This window comes from Megalobrama amblycephala, linkage group LG12 (genome assembly GCF_018812025.1).
Source record: "Megalobrama amblycephala isolate DHTTF-2021 linkage group LG12, ASM1881202v1, whole genome shotgun sequence".
NCBI classification, from domain to species: domain Eukaryota; kingdom Metazoa; phylum Chordata; class Actinopteri; order Cypriniformes; family Xenocyprididae; genus Megalobrama; species Megalobrama amblycephala.
Window position 1 is genome coordinate 16,032,826 of NC_063055.1, and position 21,329 is coordinate 16,054,154.

Here is a 21,329-nt window from a genome sequence, read left to right on the forward strand (position 1 = left end):
CCGCTGTAAATCCTCCGCCCGTCTCACCATCTGTCGCGCCTCCAGCACCTGAACCCATGCAAGTTGATACATACCATCTCACCACCTCAGAACGACAACGCCGCATCAACTCAAGGTTGTGCTTGTATTGTGGGGGAGACGGACATCAACTACCCACCTGTCCAGTTCGACCTCCTCGTCCAGCGGTGAGTACCATCCAATTACCTCCTCACACAGCACGCTTAACTAAAACCTGGGTGAACCTAAGACATTGTCAATCTTCTGTTTCAGTACAAGCCCTCCTCGACTCCGGGTCGGCGGGGAACTTCATCAGCCAACAAACCCTCAATCTCCTGAATGCCAAACGTCATCGCAGCCCCGTCGACCTGAAAATAACGACCATACAGGGAAAACCGCTGGGCCGAGGTCAGGTCCGTTACTTCTCCCCCACACTCATCCTTCGCGTCGGTCACTTGCATGTGGAGGACATCACATTTATGGTGCTGGAGGAGTCAACCGCTGACATTATCCTGGGACGCCCATGGTTAAACCAACACCAACCTCACATCCTTTGGCCAACTGGTGAAATCCTCAAGTGGGGTATGAACTGCCATGAACATTGCATCACCCTACCTGTAAAAGTTCTTCAATCATCCTCTTCATCCAGAAATTCATCTCTACCGATCCAATCTACCTCAGTTGAAAGTCCAGAAACCCAAGTCCAAGTAACCATTCCTTCTGCTTATCGGGCGTTCCAGGATGTCTTCAGTAAGCGGTTGGCAACCCAACTTCCACCTCATCGGCCATGGGACTGCGCCATCGACCTCCTGCCTGGGGCTACGTTACCAAAGGGACGAGTATATCCATTGTCCATCCCGGAGCAGAAGGCCATGGAGGAGTACGTTCGAGAAGCCCTTAAGCAGGAATTCATACGACCATCGACTTCCCCTGCCGCGTCGAGTTTCTTCTTCGTGGCCAAGAAGGACGGAGGCTTGCGGCCGTGTATTGACTATCGCCATCTCAATTCACAGACAGTTAAGTTCAGCTATCCCCTTCCTCTGGTCCCTGCTGCCCTGGAACAACTTCGTGGAGCCACCATATTCTCAAAACTGGACTTGAGGAGTGCCTACAACCTGATTCGCATACGGAAGGGGGACGAGTGGAAGACAGCGTTCATCACCCCGTCCGGGCACTACGAATATCAGGTGATGCCGTATGGGTTGTCCAATAGTCCGTCTGTGTTCCAGAATTATATGAATGAAGTTTTCCGAGATTACCTGAACAAGTTCGTCATTGTATACATCGACGACATCCTCATCTACTCTCATCGTTATGAAAACCATGTGAACCATGTCAAACTCGTCCTCCAGAAACTCCGTGAACACCAACTCTACCTTAAACTGGAAACATGCGAATTCCACACCTCCTCAGTCCAGTTCCTGGGTTATGTCATCGACCCCAATGGTGTGAAGATGGACCAGGGGAAGGTGGAAGCCATTACTCACTGGAAGCAACCCAATACCATCAAGGAGCTTCAGAGGTTCCTGGGCTTTGCTAATTTCTACCGCCGTTTCATTAACAACTACAGAATGCTCAGTTCACCACTCACCTCTCTTCTCCGTAACCGGCCCAAGTCTCTGTCCTGGAACCCCGCGGCCACGAACGCCTTCCATCAGTTGAAACTCGCCTTCAAGTCCGCTCCAATCCTGATCCATCCTGACCCAAACCACCAGTTCATCGTTGAGGTGGATGCCTCTTCCACCGGGGTTGGAGCGGTACTGTCCCAGCGGCAGGGGGATCCTCCACGACTCCATCCATGCGCCTTCTATTCCAAGAAGCTATCCCCGGCGGAGCAGAATTACGACATTGGCAATCGTGAGCTCCTGGCGATTAAGCTAGCCTTGGAGGAGTGGCGACATTGGCTGGAGGGAGCGAAACTACCGTTTGAAGTCATCACTGACCACCGCAACCTTGAATATCTACGAGACGCAAAAAGACTCAACCATCGCCAAGCCCGATGGGCTTTATTCTTCACCAGATTCAACTTCAAAGTTACCTACCGTCCAGGAGATCAAAACAACCGTGCGGATGCTCTATCTCGTCTTCACCAGGCAGATCCCGATCCTGAAACTCCAGAACCTATCCTCCCTCCAGCCATGATCGTAAGCCCTATCCAATGGACCATCAACCAACAGATCCAACAAGAGAACCTTCTCCAACCTGCTCCGCCGGGAGGTCCAGAGGGTAGATTGTAAATTCCACCTCATCACCGGATCACCCTCTTGGACTTAGCTCACTCATCTCCGGGCTCTGGACACCCAGGCAGGAGAAGGACCCTCTCGCTCCTTCAACAACGTTATTGGTGGCCATCCATGCCTCAGGACATCTCCCGGTACATCAGGGGCTGCTCAGTCTGTGCCATCGCGGATACCCCTAGGAGATTGCCTGAAGGAAAGCTTGTGCCTCTGCCCATCCCAGAACGACCCTGGACCCACATTGGAATAGACTTTATGACAGATCTTCCTTCCTCTCAAGGATTCACCTGTATACTCGTTGTGGTGGATAGATTCTCGAAATCCTGTAAGCTCATTCCTCTCAAAGGACTACCAACGGCCTTCGAAACGGCCGAGGCACTCTTTCACAACGTCTTCCGCCACTTCGGTTTACCTGAAGACATCGTTTCTGACCGCGGACCACAGTTCATCTCCCGGGTCTGGACCGCATTCTTCCGCCTCCTAGGGGTATCCGTCAGCCTCTCGTCAGGATACCACCCTCAGACCAACTGCCAGACTGAGCGGAAAATCCAGGAAATCGGGAGGTTCCTGAGGGTCTACTGTCACCGTAACCAGGACTGTTGGAGCCAGTATCTGCCCTGGGCCGAATACGCCCAGAATTCCCTCCAGCAGTCCACCACAGGGCTCCCCCCGTTCCAGTGTGTGTTAGGATACCAACCTCCCTTGTTTCCATGGTCGGGTGAGCCCTCGGAGATCCCAGCGGTAGATCACTGGTTCCGACAGAGCGAGAGGGTCTGGGACTCAGCTCACGTGCACCTCCAGCAGGCAGTCCGGAGGCACAAGGAGCAAGCTGACGCCCGCCGACGACCCACTCCTCAATATCAACCAGGACAACAAGTTTGGCTCTCCACTCGGGACATCCGCCTCCGGCTGCCTTGCCGTAAGCTGAGTCCCCGGTACATCGGACCATTCACCATCGAGAGGCAGCTGAATGAAGTGACCTACCGTCTCCAACTCCCAGCACAGTACCGCATCTCACCATCCTTCCATGTTTCACTTCTCAAACCCTTCACTGACCCTTTGTCTCCTCCTTCCACAGAGCCTGGTGATGATGCCGTACCTCCTCCTCCTGCCATCGATGAAGACACCAACATCTACCGGGTGAGAGCTATCCTTGACTCGCGGCGACGTGGGTCCCAACTGGAATACCTAGTGGACTGGGAGAACTACGGCCCAGAGAAGCGATGCTGGGTCAACCGCCAGGATATCCTTGACCCCAGTCTACTTACCGAGTTCCACCAGGAACATCCAGACCGTCCCGCTCCTCGAAGCCGTGGTAGACCCCGTCGCCGCCGTCATTCCCAGCCGTCAGGAGCCGCCCGTGGAGGAGGGGGTACTGTCACAGCCACACAACCTGCACCTTCAGACACGGACACTTACGCCACGCCCACTCGTTCACAATCACCGGAATACTGAACACCTGCGCATCATCACCAGAGCCCCATATAAGCACACCAGTTCCACTCACTCATTGTCTGGTCTTGCACCGATCCCTACACATTTCCTGATCTTCTCTTACCTGAACATTGTACCTGCTATTGTCTCCATCATCTTCATCCCTGGTCCTGAGTCCTCCGTCATCATCTGTGTCTCTGTCGTCATCTGCCAAGGAAAGTTATCATTGTGATTCCCATTGTCCGTTCTACGTGTCAAGATTCTCCACCTGTGTCTGAAACCTCTGTTAATAAACACTGTTGCACTTACCTCTTCTGTGTCCTCGTCTGTGTCTGACACTAATATGCTGATTTGGTGATCAAGAAACATTTATTATTATTATTATTATTATTATCAATGTTCACAACGTAAGTTTTATAATATTTTTGTGAAAACCATTATACATTTTTAAAAAAATACTTTGATGAAAAGAAAGTTCAAAAGAATAGTATTTATTTGAAATAGTACTCTTTTGTAACACTATAAATGTATTTACTATTACTTTTGATCAATTACTTTTTTTTATTTAAAAAAAACCCCAAACAAACATGTTTTAAACTCAAAACTTCTGAATGGGAGTGTACAAACATATTTATTTTGTTGATTTTAAAAAAATGCCTAAACACTAAGCATAACAAGTGACATATAACTAATCTGCAGACAAAACTGACCAGTTTGCTCAAACCAGAGAACTACTATTAGATTTTTTAAAATCTTCTAATCTTCTTTCTTCATTGGTCTTTTAAAACCCCCCTGCTGGACCGTACCATGTGCTCAAGTATGGATGAGTTTGAATAGATGGGCTGAGAGTGGATTCCACCACACAGCTGCTGAAAGGGGTCGTCCATGTACATGTTTGAGGTGGGGAACTTGCGGCTTTTCAGACCACTAAGGAACAGAGGAAACAGAAGAATGGAAAGAGGATGCAGAAAGAATGTGAGTATTTTTGTGAGTGTGTGTGTAGTTCAGTGATTCATCCTTGGTTCATATGGAATGATGGCAGCAGACAGACAGCATGTGATTGTGCGTACCTCAGTGACTCGTGGCTGGTGTGTTGATATGGAGAACCAGCTACAGTGGAACTCCCATCCTGCAGGAGCTGAACCCACTGCTCTTTATCATCTTCACAATTTGCCTGTACATTCATACATGAAGAAAAAAAATCTACAGTAATTAATAAAACAGTGATAACAGTTCAAAACGACAAGAAATCAAAATAGACCACATTCACGTTGCTCATAAACATCCCTGTCCTTTATAAGTAGGCCTTACTGTTGAAGTACTATGGTACAGCACTGGTATCAGATGGTTAGATACCAGTGCTGATTAGATAGATTTGATACTGTGCTAATTTTACATATATTACATAGATTAGATACTGTGCTAATTTTATATATACCAAAGTACATGAACAAAAGAATATGGTACCATGTCAAAAAAAAAAAAAAAAAAATAAATAAATAAATGAAAGCACTATGGTAATGTACTTTTTTGATATTGTTCGGAACCATGGTATGTGTTAAAAAAAAAGGCATTACCATAGTACCATGCCCTAAATATCCAGGGACTTTCTGTTAGTGTGGAAATGTTTGCCTCTAAAACGATGTGTGAGGAGCGAAAAAAATATTAGCAAATAATATCCTAACATGTTTGAACCCTCCTATCTGACTTCATGCCATGTTGTTACTATTAAAATATTTTTAATTGAAATAAATCTGAAATAAAATAAAATAAAAAATTTATTAAAAACGTAAACTTCCAATTTTAGTTTAAATTCCAAAATAAAAGTAAATTAAAGCTAAATAGTAATATTTAAAAAAATTATAATAAAAATTATTATTTATTATTAAAACTAAAAAACTAAAATTAAACTGAAAACTAAATCTCATTCAAAATATTAATAAATACTATAATAGTATATAAATAATATTAAAATAACACTGTTGCTACTGTAGCTTCAGTTCACAGCATAGAGATCAAAATCTGAGGTAAGCAAATTGAAAAAATCATGAGCAAAAATCTTTATCGTACCTCTAGTACAGCCACCTGGTCTCCGTGCTGTGTGATGGTAATGCGGTAAGCATGTGCTGTATCTGGGCCGGGACGGACCTCACTCCCTCTGAGCTGAACCGTGTACTGAGGGGTCTCTTCTGACTCCTCATCTCGATACATCTTCAGAACCCCATCCTCCACCCGACACCAGAGACTCTGCCACTGACAGTTCATCAGCACGTTCAGGAAGGCCGCTGAGGACAGTGGACAGAGAGAGACAGAAGTGTCTGTCCACACATGTTATCAGTGCCTGATAATAATTTGTGTGTAGCTCATAACATTTCAAATCGTGACATTGGTTGGCTGGTGTTTTCTAAAGCTGCCATGTTTAATTTGAGTTTAGTTTAAATACTTTATAGTATTTCAGCTGAAAAGCAGATGCAACTATTAGTACGCCATTCCCTTACAAAAAAAGAGGTTTATAATTGTGCTTTTAGTAAACTTGTAAAATAAAGAAATATAATACATACATTCAATACATTCAATCTACTTTTTATGTAACAAGTACACAGAAAAGTCTTAATATATTTGGTCTATACTTGTTCTTATGATATACCTGATCTTTTGATTGAGATATACTTACAGTATGAAAGGTATACTTATTTTAAGTATGTTTGGCTTGTTTAGAGTAGTCTATACTTTTTCACACATAATGGCTTCTTTGAGGTAGTACTCCAGCACATGCTTAACACACTATGCATAAACTTACATGTTTAAGTTTAGAGTAACATGTGGGGTGGAATAGTTTAGAGTAAATAGTACAGTACATGGGTGGAACTGAATCTGATCTTCACAGTGCTCTCAACACACATAGAAACATTTAGCTGATTTTACTGACAATTCCTTCAAGATGTGAGTGTATTGTAAAAAACTTTATACTGGCTTCTATTATAAGCAGTTACCAGAATAAATAATTCTCTAAATAAAACATCAAGTCAAATAGCAAAATGAGCCAGTCCCTTTATGTAATACATAACTCATTGGTATAAATTCACTGGTAGTGTACATAGGAGTTAACAAATCAGCTATAAGGGTCTACAAGTCTACTTTTTGCTCACCCTCATGACGTTCGAAACTTGTAAGACTTTCGTTCATCTTCGGAACACAAATGAAGATCTTTTTGATGAAATCTGAGAGCTTTCTGTCCCTCCATTGACAGCTACGCAACCAACACTTTGACACTTCAAAACGTTCATAAAGGGATCGAAAAACTAATCCATAGGAATTGACTGGTTTAGTCCAAATTTTCTAAAGAGACTAGATTGCTTTATATCATGAAAAGATTTAATTTAGGCTTTTACTCACATAAATATTGATCAGCAAACATAAACAGAAGCTCAACCGAACCTGCTTGATGCGTGAGAACAAACCACATGCGGAAGCTCAAACGCGCAGAGTAACACACGAGAACGAACCTCACTGGCTCTCGCATGTCAAGCAAACATGCTTTCATTGGTTTACCACAACCAATGTGTTAGTTGATGAATGTTTATATGCAGGGCTTGACATTAACACCTGCCAACCCACCAAATGCGGGTAGATTTCAGCTGTGGCGGGTAAGACAGCCACTCCCACTAGCCACTTTGGCGGGTTGAATATAATTTCAGCCTACAGCCAAATGAAAGGTAGCCAAGCTTGTCGTATCACAAAATTACATTTCATTTACAACTCGTTATCGATTAACTTGTAGTTAGTAAAGGTGGGATAGGCGGAATTGCGCTGAATGACACAACAGAAGCACTCTCTCTCGTGCGCTCTCTCTCTGTCGCGAGCGATCGGTTCTCCTTGCGCCTGAATAGTCAAATACACGCACACACAGATGTAAAAATGCCCATCGTGTGTAGTATCTCGCGTTAATAGTCGGTTATGGCTTAAGTATACGTAAATAGGTGGAACTGAATATGTGTCAGTATATTACGTCCCTGAATTCAGCAGTCCAATTAAATACCTGTCTGTCATTAATGTTAATCAAACAACAAAATATGTTAAATAAATGTATACATGTTACATAAACCTACTGTATCTGAAAAGAAGATTTTTTTTTTATTTACTATTGTATTTGTAATTTGCTATTTTGCTTCTTTGTTATTTTTATATAGCTTAATAAAAATAAATTTCTCATATTGCCCACCCCTTGCCCACCTGTACATACCAGCTGATATACAATATAGTCTTGATTTGGGTGGTCAATCTGCATTTGAAAGTTTGAAAGGGTTTTAAATCTTCTAAATCAAGTAAAACGACTCAAAATCAAGTAATTTAAGCATGCCAAAGTCAACTTTAATCATATAAAATGTAATTTCCCAACAGCAAAATTGGGGCCAGTGAAAAGTCTGAGTGGCTAGTAACTTTGGAAAAACCACTAGCCACAGTGGCTAGTGAATGAAAAAGTTAATGTCAAGCCCTGTTTATGTGTGAATAAAAGTCTAAATTCGAAATTCATTATATAAAGTGATCGTGTCTCTTCAGAAAATTTGGACTAAACTGCTCAATTCATATGGATTAGATTTACAACCTCTTTATGAACCTTAGTTTTATGGAGGGACTGTCTACGGAGGGACAGAAAGCTCTCAGATGTCATCAAAAAGATCTTCATTTGTGTTCCAAAGATAAACGAAAAGTCTTATGGGTTTGGAACGACATGAAGGTGAGTAAATTAATGACAGAATTTTCATTTTGGGTGAACTATCCCTTTAAAGTACAATTAAAGGTATATTTGTTGATGTATAAAAAATAAATAGAAACTTAGTATACGAAAAATGCAAAAATAATAAATTTGTAAACTATAAGTATGATGTTAAGTTCATGTAAAGAAAACTACAAGTATGCTGAAGTATATAGCTAGTAAACTATCAGTATACCGACAAGTTCTCTTGTATTTCACAGTATAGTTGCCATACACAAGAAAAACGAAAACGTAAACTAGTTGTTAGGGTTGGGCTACGAAAATTGATTCAAATTGTGGAATCAGATACTTGTTACAAAATTAAAATTTTGATTCATGTGTGTGCATTTTAATGTGATTTTAAACCATGTAAGCGCATGTAGATGCGAAAGAGAACTCGATTCGGTAATTGCACAGTTTTCGTTGCACACACATATCCAGTGTTGCCAAGTTGGGCTACTTTTAAGTTGTTGCTGCAGGTTTTTTCTGCGGGTCCATATTAAATAAAAGACACATAATGAATATGTTGGACAGCTAAATGTAAACCTTATTGGAATCAAAACTGGAAATCGCTAAGAATTGTTTAAACATCCTGACTTGGCTCAACCAGTGATGTATGTTTGGGTGTCTGTTAACCGACCAATTGCAAATAGGGGGAGCGTTTAGAAGATCATACTTGAAAACATTTCAAACAATTTTTGCCATTCTGTTTGGCTGAAGCTAGTGGCACAGAAATTACACACTTTAGCATAAAACAAACATCTGAGTCTATAATCAAAGTATGCTTATGCAAACACATATAAACAAATAAACTTGTTTGAAGGTTTCCCTTTTAAGTTGTTTGTGGAGACACGTGAAGTAGACATCTACACGTCTGTAATCAGTGAGCGCACGTTTTCAATAACAAAACATTAAAACATTACTCAGCAAGTGGTAAGCCGTAGCCACTTCTAAGTTTCAACTAAACTTTTGATCTTCCCCAAAATCTAATTAGCTTATTTCTTTCATAAAATAAATAGCTTTTCCTACTTCATAAACAAATACACGCTCTTCTTCCATAAATGCTGAGCCACTATCAAAAAGTTCACCCAAATATTTAAAACCCAACTTCTGAGTTCATTGCTGTGGTTGTCACCTCAATGTCAAAGGTGACAATAAAATCTCACAGGAATCCATCCACAGACAATGACACAGTGTGGAAAACACCCAGCCAGTGTCCTGTACGGCATGCAGTGAATTTAGCCCCTAATGAATAACACCAAAACACTAGCGAGTGAACAATGACACATTTGTGCTAATAGCAGGGCTAGCACAGATGCAATGTATGCAGACCTTCTCCACATAAGGGGTATTAAGCATATGTTGTTGGCAGACTCCTTTAATTAGAAACAGCATTGAGTTTCGGAATGACAACAAAGAACTATGGGAAATGCAGACATTAAACAATGGAATCAAAACTGACCCTTTTTACATTCTTAAAATTTGTTCCTGATGTTATGGTGAATGATTCATCAGTGCACTTTATTGTGCAAAAATTGCATAATTTTTCATTTAAAATGAAATAACAAATTGCAACCTTGGTAGGCTGGAGTGCATAAAGTCATGATGTAACAGAAACAGCGACAGATCTTTTGAATGAAATGGTTGTTGAATGAATGGGCAATCAAAATGTAATAACTTGATCCCCCTCTGAAACAACTTTCCTTTATGGCTGACATCACCAAGCCAAAGACTGTTTATTTACCAAGACAGTCCACTCATACTACTATGAATGGGAGAAACTGCAACAAGCAATGTGGCGGCATAAGTCCCACCTTCTAAAGATAAGAGCCAATTGGCAATTGGTAAAGTAAAATCACTGCAGTGGTCGTTAAAAGCTCCAGTTACCATAGAATCAATCAGTGTCCTGAGACACGCTTAGGACTGCACATGCGCATTAGCTTAAACAATCTGAAATGTGCACTTTCTTTAATGCTATTTAAGCACAAGAAATAACATTTGTGGGACTGTTAATGTGAGATTTAAATTCTGATTTGAAATATATTTAAATGTGAGATCTCAGTATTTCTCCATTTAAGTTGACAGTTAACTCCATTGAGTTGGTTTTGCACAGCCCGAAACGCTGAGGCAAAATTTGTAGTTATTAGTGAATACCTGTTCCCTATACTGAAGTGTTACCCAAAATAATAACTATCAGCCAGTTTGACTGAATGAGCTGTCAATTTTTCTTTATGTTTTATTTTCAGTTGTCAGAAGAACATAACGCTTGGTATTTTAATGTGATTTGGTATCACAAGAATATCTGTTGCAAGTGCTCTTTTCAGTCTGCTGCATTCTTTTCCTCATGATTATTATTTTTTTCTTTGTATTCCAATGAAAAAAGACAATATACAGTGGTGTGAAAAAGTGTTTGCTGCTAAGGGTGGCCCAACCAGTTATTAGGTTTAGGGGGCAAGCACTTTTTCACACAGGGCCATGTGGGTTTGGATTTTGTTTTCCATTCATAATAAAAACCTTCATTTAAAAACTGCATGTTGTGTTTACTTGTGTTATCTTTGATTAATATTTAAATTAGTTTAATGATCTGAAACATTAAAGTGTGACAAACATGCAAAAAAAAAAAAAAAAAATCAGGTAGGAGGCAAACACTTTTTCACACCACTGTATACTGTGCATTTGTGGTCTGCTCTCCCAGTTTACTATACAATATATCCTATGAATGATTCACTGGAATGCACTAATAATCTCTTGTTTTCTCCCCAAATCCTCACATCACTTTTACAGGTTTGGTATCAAAAAACCTGCCTGGAAGTTTCTATATGCCTAGTCAGATCCTGATTAGCTGGTTTGGGTGTGTTTAATTGGGGTTGGAGCTAAACTCTGCAGGACAGTGGTCCTCCAGGACTGAGTTTGAACACCCCTTCTTTAAAATGTGATTGTCTCTCCTTTTCACTTCTAATCCCTATTAGCAGTGTGTACTGGAATGTTTCTAAAGCAGGTAAATAGAATATATGTTATCTGTCAAAATGACAGAAAGCACTTTGAAATATTATCACTCAATGCTAAAGTTAATGAACATTTTTGATTAAAGGCACACATTACATAATATAGACAAATATTAAGCGTGATATTTAACCAATTCATCATATTGCTGCAGAAAGAATCAAGCTTTTGGGGTTATTCATTGTCTGTTGTAGTAATTTGTTAATCATTTTACACTTTTAAATGTCCTTTCAATGTTCGGTGGTTGAAGGGTGAGTACAAAAATGTCACTTCATTCTACCCTATTTTTTTTTTTTTTTTTTTTTAAAGATTAGCATTGCATTCATAGAGAGAGCCTTTCACTAAATGTTTACAGTTTACAGAATTCGGACTTACTACATCCATCATGTTCTCATTGTCATGTGACCTACCAGCGTCAGATGTGTTGCTACACTACCATTCACAAATCTATTTCTTGTGGCTTCATGGGATATTAAAGTGTCCACTGGATGCACACATCAGAATCTTGCCGACTCTTTTTATGAAAACTGTGAATTCAAACAAATTTCTCTTTTCACATACAGTTTTTCACCTGCTATATAATAAGGAAGTATGTGATTTCAGATGCAGACAAGCTCTCTTATTTTTCAACCCTTCCCCTCCAAAAACTTGGTTCCATTTTGATACAAAACACCCACTTTTCATCATCCAACTAACTCCTTTGTGTGTCCAAACGCAAATGTATCTGCTCACCTCTGTCTTTGTCTTTAATCTCCACACTGCTAATTGCAGATGGAAGACTTGAGATTTTCTCTTCATCCGAGTCTGTATGGAGGACAGTACTTGACTACAGCGAGAAAGAGAGATCATAAGAACTCGCTAATTGACATAAGCAGGCACAGAATGTTCTCCAACACAGGTAAGTCAGGCCTTTATTTACAAATTGGCTTAAGATGGAACACAAGACTTTGCTAATCAGTTTAGTACATGGCTCAAGCCAGCAGAACATTCATGAAAGAGACTCTATGGAATGGACGTAAGGGAAAAGTCTCCAGATGAATAACCTCCAAGCTAATTCAGTAACATCTCTTTCAGAGAAATGAAGTTATGCTGTTACTCTCTTGCTGTGTCCATCACATTGATAATGTTGTTAACATAGAGAGCAGAAACTGGCATGGTGTCAGTGAGTATGTGTGATTTACCCTGCAGGAGTCCAGCCTCTCGCTTCTCAGGATGGATGAGGAGCTTTGGGATTCAGGCTCATAATAAGAGGAGCCACTCACTTCTTCTATAATCTACAAAGGAGACAAACAATAAAAAAGTTAAAGTTACAGTTTAAAGTTGACATGAAATGAAAACCCTATGTATTTTGAGTGCAACGGCCACATCAAATCCAATCAACAACCGATGGATAGAAGTCCTCACCCTACATTTGGTCTTTTTTTGATAATCTGTTACACTCGGATGTACACTCACCAGCCACTTTATTAGGAACACCTTGCTAGTTACTGGGTTGCAGTAAGGGGGTCATTTTGCCTTCAGAATTGCCTTAATTCTTTGTGGCATAGATTCAACAAGGTTCTGGAAACATTCCTCAAATATGTTGGTCCATATTGGCATGATAGCATCACATAGTTGCTGCAGATTTGTCAGCTGCACATCCAAGATGTGAATCTCCTGTTCCACCACATCCCAAAGTTGCTCTATTGGATTGAGATCTGGTGACTGTGGAGGCCATTTGAGTACAGTGAACTCTCTGGCATGTTATCCTGCTGGAAGTAGTCATCAGAAGATGGGTACACTGTGGTCATAAAGGGATGGATATGGTCAGCAACAATAATCAGGAAGGCTGTGCCATTTAAAATTGGTACTAAGGGGCCCAAAGTGTGCAAAGAAAATATCCCCACACCAATACACCACCACCAGCAGCCTGAACCATTACCGTTACATACAAGGATCCATGCTTTCATGTTGTTTATGCCGAATTCTGACCCTACCAACTAAATGTTGCAGCAAACCTCGAGAATCATCAGACAAGGCAACGTTTTTCCAATCTTCTATTGTCCAATTTTTGTGAACCTGTGCGAACTGCAGCCTCAGTTTCCTGTTCTTAGCTGACAGAAGTGGCAGCCAGTGTAGTCTTCTGCTGCTGTAGCTCATGTATTTCAAGGTTCGACGTGCTGTGCATTTAAAGATGCTCTTCTGCAGACCTTGGTTGTAACGAGTGGTTGTTTGAGTTACTATTGCCTCTCTATCAGCTCAAAACAGTCTCGCCATTCTCCTCTGACCTCTGGCATCAACAAGGCATTTTCGCCCATAGAACTGCCATTCAGTTGAAGATGGTTGTGTATGAAAATCCCAGATCAGCAGTTTCTAAAATACTCAAGACCAGCCCGTCTGGCACCAACAACCATGCCACATTCAAAGTCACTTAAATCACCATTCTTCTTAATTCTGATGCTAAGTTTGGACTTCATCTTGACCATGTCTACATACCTAAATGCAATGAGTTGCTGCCATGTGATTGGCTGATTAGATATTTGCATTAACAAGCAGTTGATGTACGGATGTAAAGTGGCTGGTGAGTGTACGTCACAATATAGAAGAAAAGATCTGTTGCTACTTCCATTTCATTTTGACTTTAAGTTTAATGTATACGTAAGTCTAAGTTTAGACTTGATCAGACCTTCCTCCACTCTTCAGCCTGCGTGCTGCTCTGGAAGCCCAAGATGATTGTGTCGGCACCGGCCACCACCTTCAGCTCGTGCTGCATCTTCTTGCTGTTTTTAGATTTGTAGACCACGTAGCAACCCGTGAGGTTTAGCTCCAGTAGAGGGTGTAAGTCTTTAGCACACTTAAAACACTGCCAGGGAAAAATGCATGTATTACAAACTGAACAGTAACTTACAACATGCAGTTCTTTGTAAAGATGTAAAAAATGTAAATAGAAGACAGATGTAGACTGAATGCAATGTTTTAGAGACTTAACCACATGTAATTTCATGTTATTACAGTAAATGAAAATTTATTTTAGTTGCAATTAGTTGCAATTTTAAATGCAATTAGTTGAACTCTAGAGTTGTCCGTGTTTCATGCTCATATACTGGAGTCCCTAATCATGCAGATTTTGACAACATGCTCTGAGTAGTACTGTACAGTAAGAATGTTATTTCCCATAGCCCGGAAATGAAACAGATTAATTGATTGTAATATTAATTTTACTACATTAAGTTAATTCTATTAACTGATCCAAATATTTATAATTAATTATATCTAGTTATAATTCATATAATTTTAGAGCTAATTTGCTACAAATGTTACTGGTATTTGCGGCATTATTAAATGCCCCAAAAAAGCATATCTTATCACATTTTGCGACATGGTTGTAATTGTTGCTAGGAGGACACCGCAGAGAACAGAGAGTGCCTGGTAGGAGGGAGAAAATATTTTCCACTCTTATTAATTTCTTTGGAATGCCAGAGAACATATCATTTGCCAAGCCATGTTATTTTTACTTATTATTTAGTTTCCTGAGAAAAGCATATGCGTAAAATCTGCATATATATATATATATATATATATATATATATATATATATATGTGTGTGTGTGTGTGTGCATGTTTTGATTACATGTAACAAGTTGCACCTGTGCCGACCCGCACCTGATGAGCATCAGCTCTGCTTATTTGTGACCCAAAGCTAATTTGCACTGCTCTTGGTAGATTGTGTTGGTCATTATGTAAATGATTTGACTGTGTCCATGTTCTTTAATTAAAAAAGTAAATCACGCGCAAAACTTGCCACTCCATCGGCGCATTTGCACTCTCATGCTAATTTGCCCTGTTTAGTAAATCTGGCCCTTAATATTATAGTGGTGTACCAACTGGGGTTCCCTGTATAGGTTACAGAATTGAGATACAGTACTGTTTTCCTTGAAAAAAATTCATATACTGTACATCATAGGCCCAAATTAATCGGTATTGAATCGAATCAAATCAAATTGAATCGAAATCGAATCGTGAAATTTGTGTCAATGCCCAGCCCTAAGAGAAATGCACTACCTAATAGCACATAAATGGGAGATGCCTGTGTTAACAAAATAGCAAAGCACAAAGCAGTTGGGAATAATAGAAGCATATTTTTAAATAGATGAAACCGAACTGAGGCTCTCACCAGTAGTGAGTCGTGCTTAATAATGAAGAGCTGGCGGGTCCACTGACCCAACCACTTCTTCCTCCAAAGGTATCCGCAAATGCGTGACTCTGGCACGGGTCTTAAGCAGGGTTGAGAGGAGCTCCACTGGATGTAGTGAGCTCTGTCCTTCACAAACTCTTCCTCCTCTTCACCATATGACTCATAGTGACTGCTGTCTGAGTCCACTTTATCTGAGGCAAAGATAGAGATTTTAGCATTACAACGTTTTTAATCTCACACAGTTGATTTATTAAAGGATTAGTTCACCAAAAAATGAAAATTGTGTCATTAATTACTTACCGTCATGTCGTTCAACACCCGTAAGACCTTTGTTCATCTTTGGAACAGAAATTTAGATATTTTTGATAAAATCCGATGGCTCAGTGAGGCCTGCATTGCCAGCAAGATAATTAACACTTTCAGATGCCCAGAAAGCTACGAAAGACATATTTAAAACAGTTCATGTGACTACAGTGGTTCAACCTTAATGTTATGAAGTGGCGAAAATACTTTTTGTGTGCAAAAAAAACTAAATAATGTTTTTGTTTTTGCAACTTTAAGTAAACACTTATGACGTAACGAAGCCTCGTTTACTGAAATCACGTGATTTTGGCAGTTTGATACACTGATTCGAAACAAAAGATTCGTAAAGCTTCAAAGCTTCATGAAGCAGTGTTTTGAACATCACTAGATATTCCCCATCACATCGCCCATCACTAGATATTTTCATCGCTTCATAACTGTCAGGTCCCAGTCAGTGCTGGGCCTGTGTTTTTTCTTTTGTGTTTGGTTTGTAGGTATGATGTTTGTGGGGGTGTGGTTTTGCCACCTGAGGCTCATCATTGGGGCTATAAGGATTACAGTGGATTGGTGGGGACGCGTTAAGATGTGACTGCACTTGACCTAGCGACTTCTATTCTATTATAAATAGATCTTCTATTGTTTTTCTGTTGATTATATTTATTTGTGTTAACATCCATGCTAACCTGGAGCTTACAGTCCTCTTCCATGCACTCTTCACTACTGACGCCCATATACTGACTACTGATTGTTTGAATACTTTTTGTTAAATGTTATTTTGTTGAATAAATCATCTCTTTTCTCTACTTGCCTGTCCGTGTTGCCTCTCATTCATGTTACAGTTGTGAGCCGGTTGTAACAATAACATTAAGGTTGAACCAATGTAGTCACATGAACTGTTTTAAATATGTTGAAAGTATTAATTATCTTGCTGACAATGGAGGCCTCACTGAGCCATCAGATTTTATTAAAAATATCTTAATTTGTGTTCCGAAGATGAACGGAGGTCTTACGTGAGTAATAAATGACAGAATTTTAATTTTTGGGTGAATTAACTCTTTAAACTGCTGAATCGTCTCTTGTACCATGTAAAAAAAATCATGCAGGTTTGGAATGACACAAAGGTAAGTAAATGAGAGAACTATCACTTTAAAAATGAACTAATATAGCAACTGCTTTAAATTTGTGATATTCATTGTAATATTCAGCTACTTGTCTTATATTAGTCAGCTGTCACACTGACCTGTAGTCTGACTGGCCGGGACAAACGGTTCTGCCTCCTCGTAACAGTCCTCATCCTCTAAACAAGGGGGGTGTGGGGGGACAGCAGAACTCATAGACTGAAAACACACAAAGAAAAGCACATTAAATGTATTTTCAAAGTAAGGACACCTTTTATGCATACCAATTTTGAATTTATTTGGACAAAAATACAGTAAAATAAGTAATAGTAATATTGAAATATTACGACAATTTTAAATAACTGTTTTCTATTTTAATACGTTTTGAAATGTACTTTATTCCTGTGATGCCAAAGATGAATTTTCAGCACAATTTTCAGCATTACTCCAGTCTCCAGTGTCACATGATCCATCAGAAATCATTCTTGTATGCTGATTTGGTGCTCAAGAAAGTTGGTTATTCTATTATTATCATCAGTGTATCAGTAGCAGTGTTGCTTCATAAATTTGTGGAAATTTTAAAAGAATAACATTGATTTGAAAAAACATTATACCATTATACAAGTCTCTTTCCATTAATTTAATTCATCCTTGATGAATAAAAGTATTAATTTCTTTCTTTTTTAACTGACCCTGTAATTAAATATATAAATCAACACTGTAGAGGCAAAGCCACAGTGAAGACCACACAACAAAATCTGGACCCTGATCAATCAGAACTCACATGAGCTGTTCATGACAAACCACACAGCTATAAATGACAGCAACACAGCTAGCCAGAGTGATCACCTGAATGTGCACATGAGAGGCACTGTATCTGAGGTTTACATGGAGGAAAACAAAACTGAGCTGAAATCTATCTCATATGGAGCTTAAAACCCAGAGTTTAAGTGCAGCATAACATTTATAGGAAGAGAGAGAGAGAGACTATGTTTTTAGTTGTACTAAGGGTCAGTCAGTCCACAGTGTTTATGAGAGTATGGTGCAGACTGTTCTAGAGGAGCACAGCTGAAGGACAATGGCTGTGGTCTGCAGTGGGGTCAGTAATTTGTAGTCGGACATTGAGGGAAAATCAGTGGCACTGAAACAAAGCCTTCTGGGAGTTGAAAACAAAAAAGCAAATGCAGAAAGCAGAATTTTTAAGGTCTTAAGTCCTGTACTCTTCAAGTTCATGTAATTCCCATTCGCCTTAACTTTATATTTTTCAAGATTCAATGCAAGTTTTCTTTGGGAAGTGCATTGGCATAACCTCCAAAAAAAGAATCCACCTAAAGAAAATAACAAAAGAAAAAAAAAAAAGAAAGAAAGAAAGAAAAGAAAAAAGTGAAGTATACTTACAATAAAGGCACTTTTAAAGCACAATTGAATACGAATGCCATAAGGATATTATTGAAGCATTTATGTTGGCTATTATTATTGCTGTTGTTGTTGTTTTGCTTGATTGGTCTTTATAGCTTGATTAAAGTCAAGTCCTGCTTAAACATTTGTTAAGAAAATGCTTTTAACCTGCAGAAAATGACCAAATAATAGACTAAAAGGGACTGACTTGAAGCAAGGGTCTTTAACCATTTTATCTCCAATTTTTGCCTCCATGTTGGAACTAGGGGTGCAACGGTTCTCGGGTAAAAAAAAATAAAAATTGAACTGTACTGTTCTCCACTTACGGTTCGGCACGCACTTGTACCGCAGTTCATCTCGATTGATGACTCATCTATAGGCTAATATGGTTTGTTGAAAATAGCAACGTGGAAAACAGACAGACAGAGTTCAGATAATGTATGTTTCAGTCGATGGATACGCATTATGGTTTCCCAAAACATTACAACAGCGATAATCAAAAAGTGTGGACAAAACAGTCAGTCTTTGTAAACTTTGGTCAGTGCGAGTGCCGTATGCTCTATGACCAGTCACTTACGTATGCACTTACAGGTGCTGGTCATATAATTAGAATATCGTGAAAAAGTTCATTTTTTTATTGTAAATTATTTTAAAAAATGAAACTTTCATTTATACTAGATTCCCTACATGTAAAGTAAAACATTTCAAAAGTTTTTTTTTTTTTTAATTTGTTGATTAGAGTCCAGTATCTCAAAATATTAGAATATTTACATTTGAGTTTCATTAAATGACCATCCCTACAGTATACATTTTTGGGGTATCTCTTGTTCTTTGAAACCACACTAATGGGGAAGACTGCTGACTTGGCACACCCTCCACAAAGAGAGTAAGTTACAGATGGTCACTACTGAATGTGGTGGCTGTTTACAGAGTGATGTATCAAAGCATATTAAATGCAAAGTTGATTAGAAGGAAGAAATTGGGTAGGCAAAGGTGCACAAGCAACAGGGATGACCACAAGCTTGAGAATACTGTCAAGTAAAGCTGATTCAAACACTTGGGAGAGCTTCACAATGAGTCGAATGAAGCCGGAGTCAGCGCATCAAGAGTCACCACACTCAGACATCTTCAGGAAAAGGACTACCAAGCCACTTCTGAAACAGAAACAACGTCAGAAGCATCTTACCTGGGCTAAGGAGAAAAAGAACTGGACAGTGAACAGTGGTCGAAAGTCCTCTTTTCAGATAAGTAAGTAAGTAAATTTTGCATTTCATGTTGAAATCATGGTCCCAGAGTCTGAAGGAAGACTGGAGAGGCACAGAATCCAAGCTGCTTGAAGTCTAGTGTGAAGTTTCTGAAGTCAGTAATGATTTGGGGGGCCGTGACATCTGCTGGTGTTGGTCCATTGTGTTTTATCAAGTGCAAAGTCAATGCAGCCATCTTCCAGGAGATTTTGGAGCACTTTATGCTTCCATCTGGTGACAAGCTTTATGGAGCTGATTTCCTTTTCCAGCAGGACTTTAGCACCTGCCCACAGTGCAAAAACCACTTCCAAGTGGTTTGCTGACCATGATATTACTGTGTTTTATTGGCCAGCCAACATGCCTGACCCCTGAATCTATGGGACATTTTCAAGAGAAAGATGAGAAACAGTCGATCCAACAATATACAGATAGTGCCTCAATAGTGCCACAGGCTGATCACTTCCATGCCACACTTCACTGATGCTGTAATTTGTGCTAGGAGCAAGTCATTTGCTGTAATATGTGCTGCTGACTAAGTATTGAGTGTACAAATGAACATACTTTAAAGAACTTGAACTTTACTGTTTTGAAAATCCATTTTTTGATTGATCTTAGGAAATATTCTAATATTTTGAGATACTGGATTTTTGACTTTCATGAGCTGTACGCTCTAATCATCAAAATTAAAAATAAAACTTTTGAAATGTTTTACTTTACATGTAGGGAATCTAGAATATATGAAAGTTTCATTTTTAAAAATAATTTACAATAAAAAAATGAACTTTTTCATGATATTCTAATTATATGACCAGCTCCTGTATATGTACTGGATTGTGCATTGTCTTAAAGGGAAAGAAACTATTTCTGCTCTCTGTGTTTTTAATGTTAATCAAACAACAAATGACAAAGAAATCACTCACTGCTCTTCACAGAGTAGCTTTTGTAACTTCAATAATGATTAATCTTTATTTAATTTATACAGTGAAGGTATGCTGTGTTATTTTATATTTGAATATTTTCTCTATTATATTGATTTGTGCTGTTGCTTGTAGTGTGATTATTTGTTCTTATTTTCTTTATTTTTATTTGACAGTTGTCCTATTTTCCCTGAACACAGCACATACCGAACCGTACTGAAACCGTGACCCTAAAACTGTGATAAAAACCGAACCGCGAGTAATCTGAACCGTTGCACTCCTAGTTGGAACGTGGACGTGTGACTCAAGAATTTCTGAATGTTAATTAAATTTTTTTCCTGAGTGTTTCTTCTGTTTTATCTCTTGCATATTTTCATTCTTTCTGTTTACCCCTTTCGCTCTTGGGGGGAGGTGTGGTTGAGTTTGAGAGCACAGCGTGTATAGCTCTGGGGATCAGATACATATCTGTGAATGAAAGATGAAAGGAGTTTTTGTGTGTTCACGTGTATGTGAGAGAACAAGGGATAGAGACCCAGAGAGAAATATAGATGTAAGACTGGAAAACATTTGTAAGGGATGCCAAAAGCAAGGATAAAAAATGATAAGAATCATAAGAACTATGTATGTATGAAGCTAGAAGAGAAAAAAATAAGAAAATAGTACATGTGAATTGCTCTTTGTAGCTCATTTTGACTTTAAAGAGTGAGTAAACCACTATTCCCTGAAAATGCATCATTGTAGATTGCGT

General features: G+C 39.4%; 1 protein-coding gene across 5 annotated transcripts in view; it reads right to left on the reverse strand.

Annotated features, from left to right (window-relative positions):
- si:dkey-220o5.5 (actin filament-associated protein 1-like 2) overlaps positions 1-21,329 on the reverse strand; it is a 70,508-nt gene that overhangs the window by 9,550 nt on the left and 39,629 nt on the right. For 4 of the 5 annotated variants that reach the window (XR_007187391.1, XM_048209151.1, XM_048209150.1 and 1 more), the window contains exons 4-11: positions 17,145-17,241; positions 15,581-15,792; positions 14,093-14,269; positions 12,609-12,701; positions 12,160-12,253; positions 5,739-5,986; positions 4,739-4,842; positions 4,475-4,595 (exon numbers count right to left, since the gene is read on the reverse strand). Coding sequence is in view for 4 of the 5 variants with exons in the window: in XM_048209151.1 (XP_048065108.1) it covers positions 4,475-4,595; positions 4,739-4,842; positions 5,739-5,986; positions 12,160-12,253; positions 12,609-12,701; positions 14,093-14,269; positions 15,581-15,792; positions 17,145-17,241 (1,146 nt within the window). In the remaining variant the exon portion in view is untranslated. The remainder of the gene's footprint in view (positions 1-4,474; positions 4,596-4,738; positions 4,843-5,738; positions 5,987-12,159; positions 12,254-12,608; positions 12,702-14,092; positions 14,270-15,580; positions 15,793-17,144; positions 17,242-21,329) is intronic. The other variant, XM_048209152.1, reaches the window with a different exon arrangement.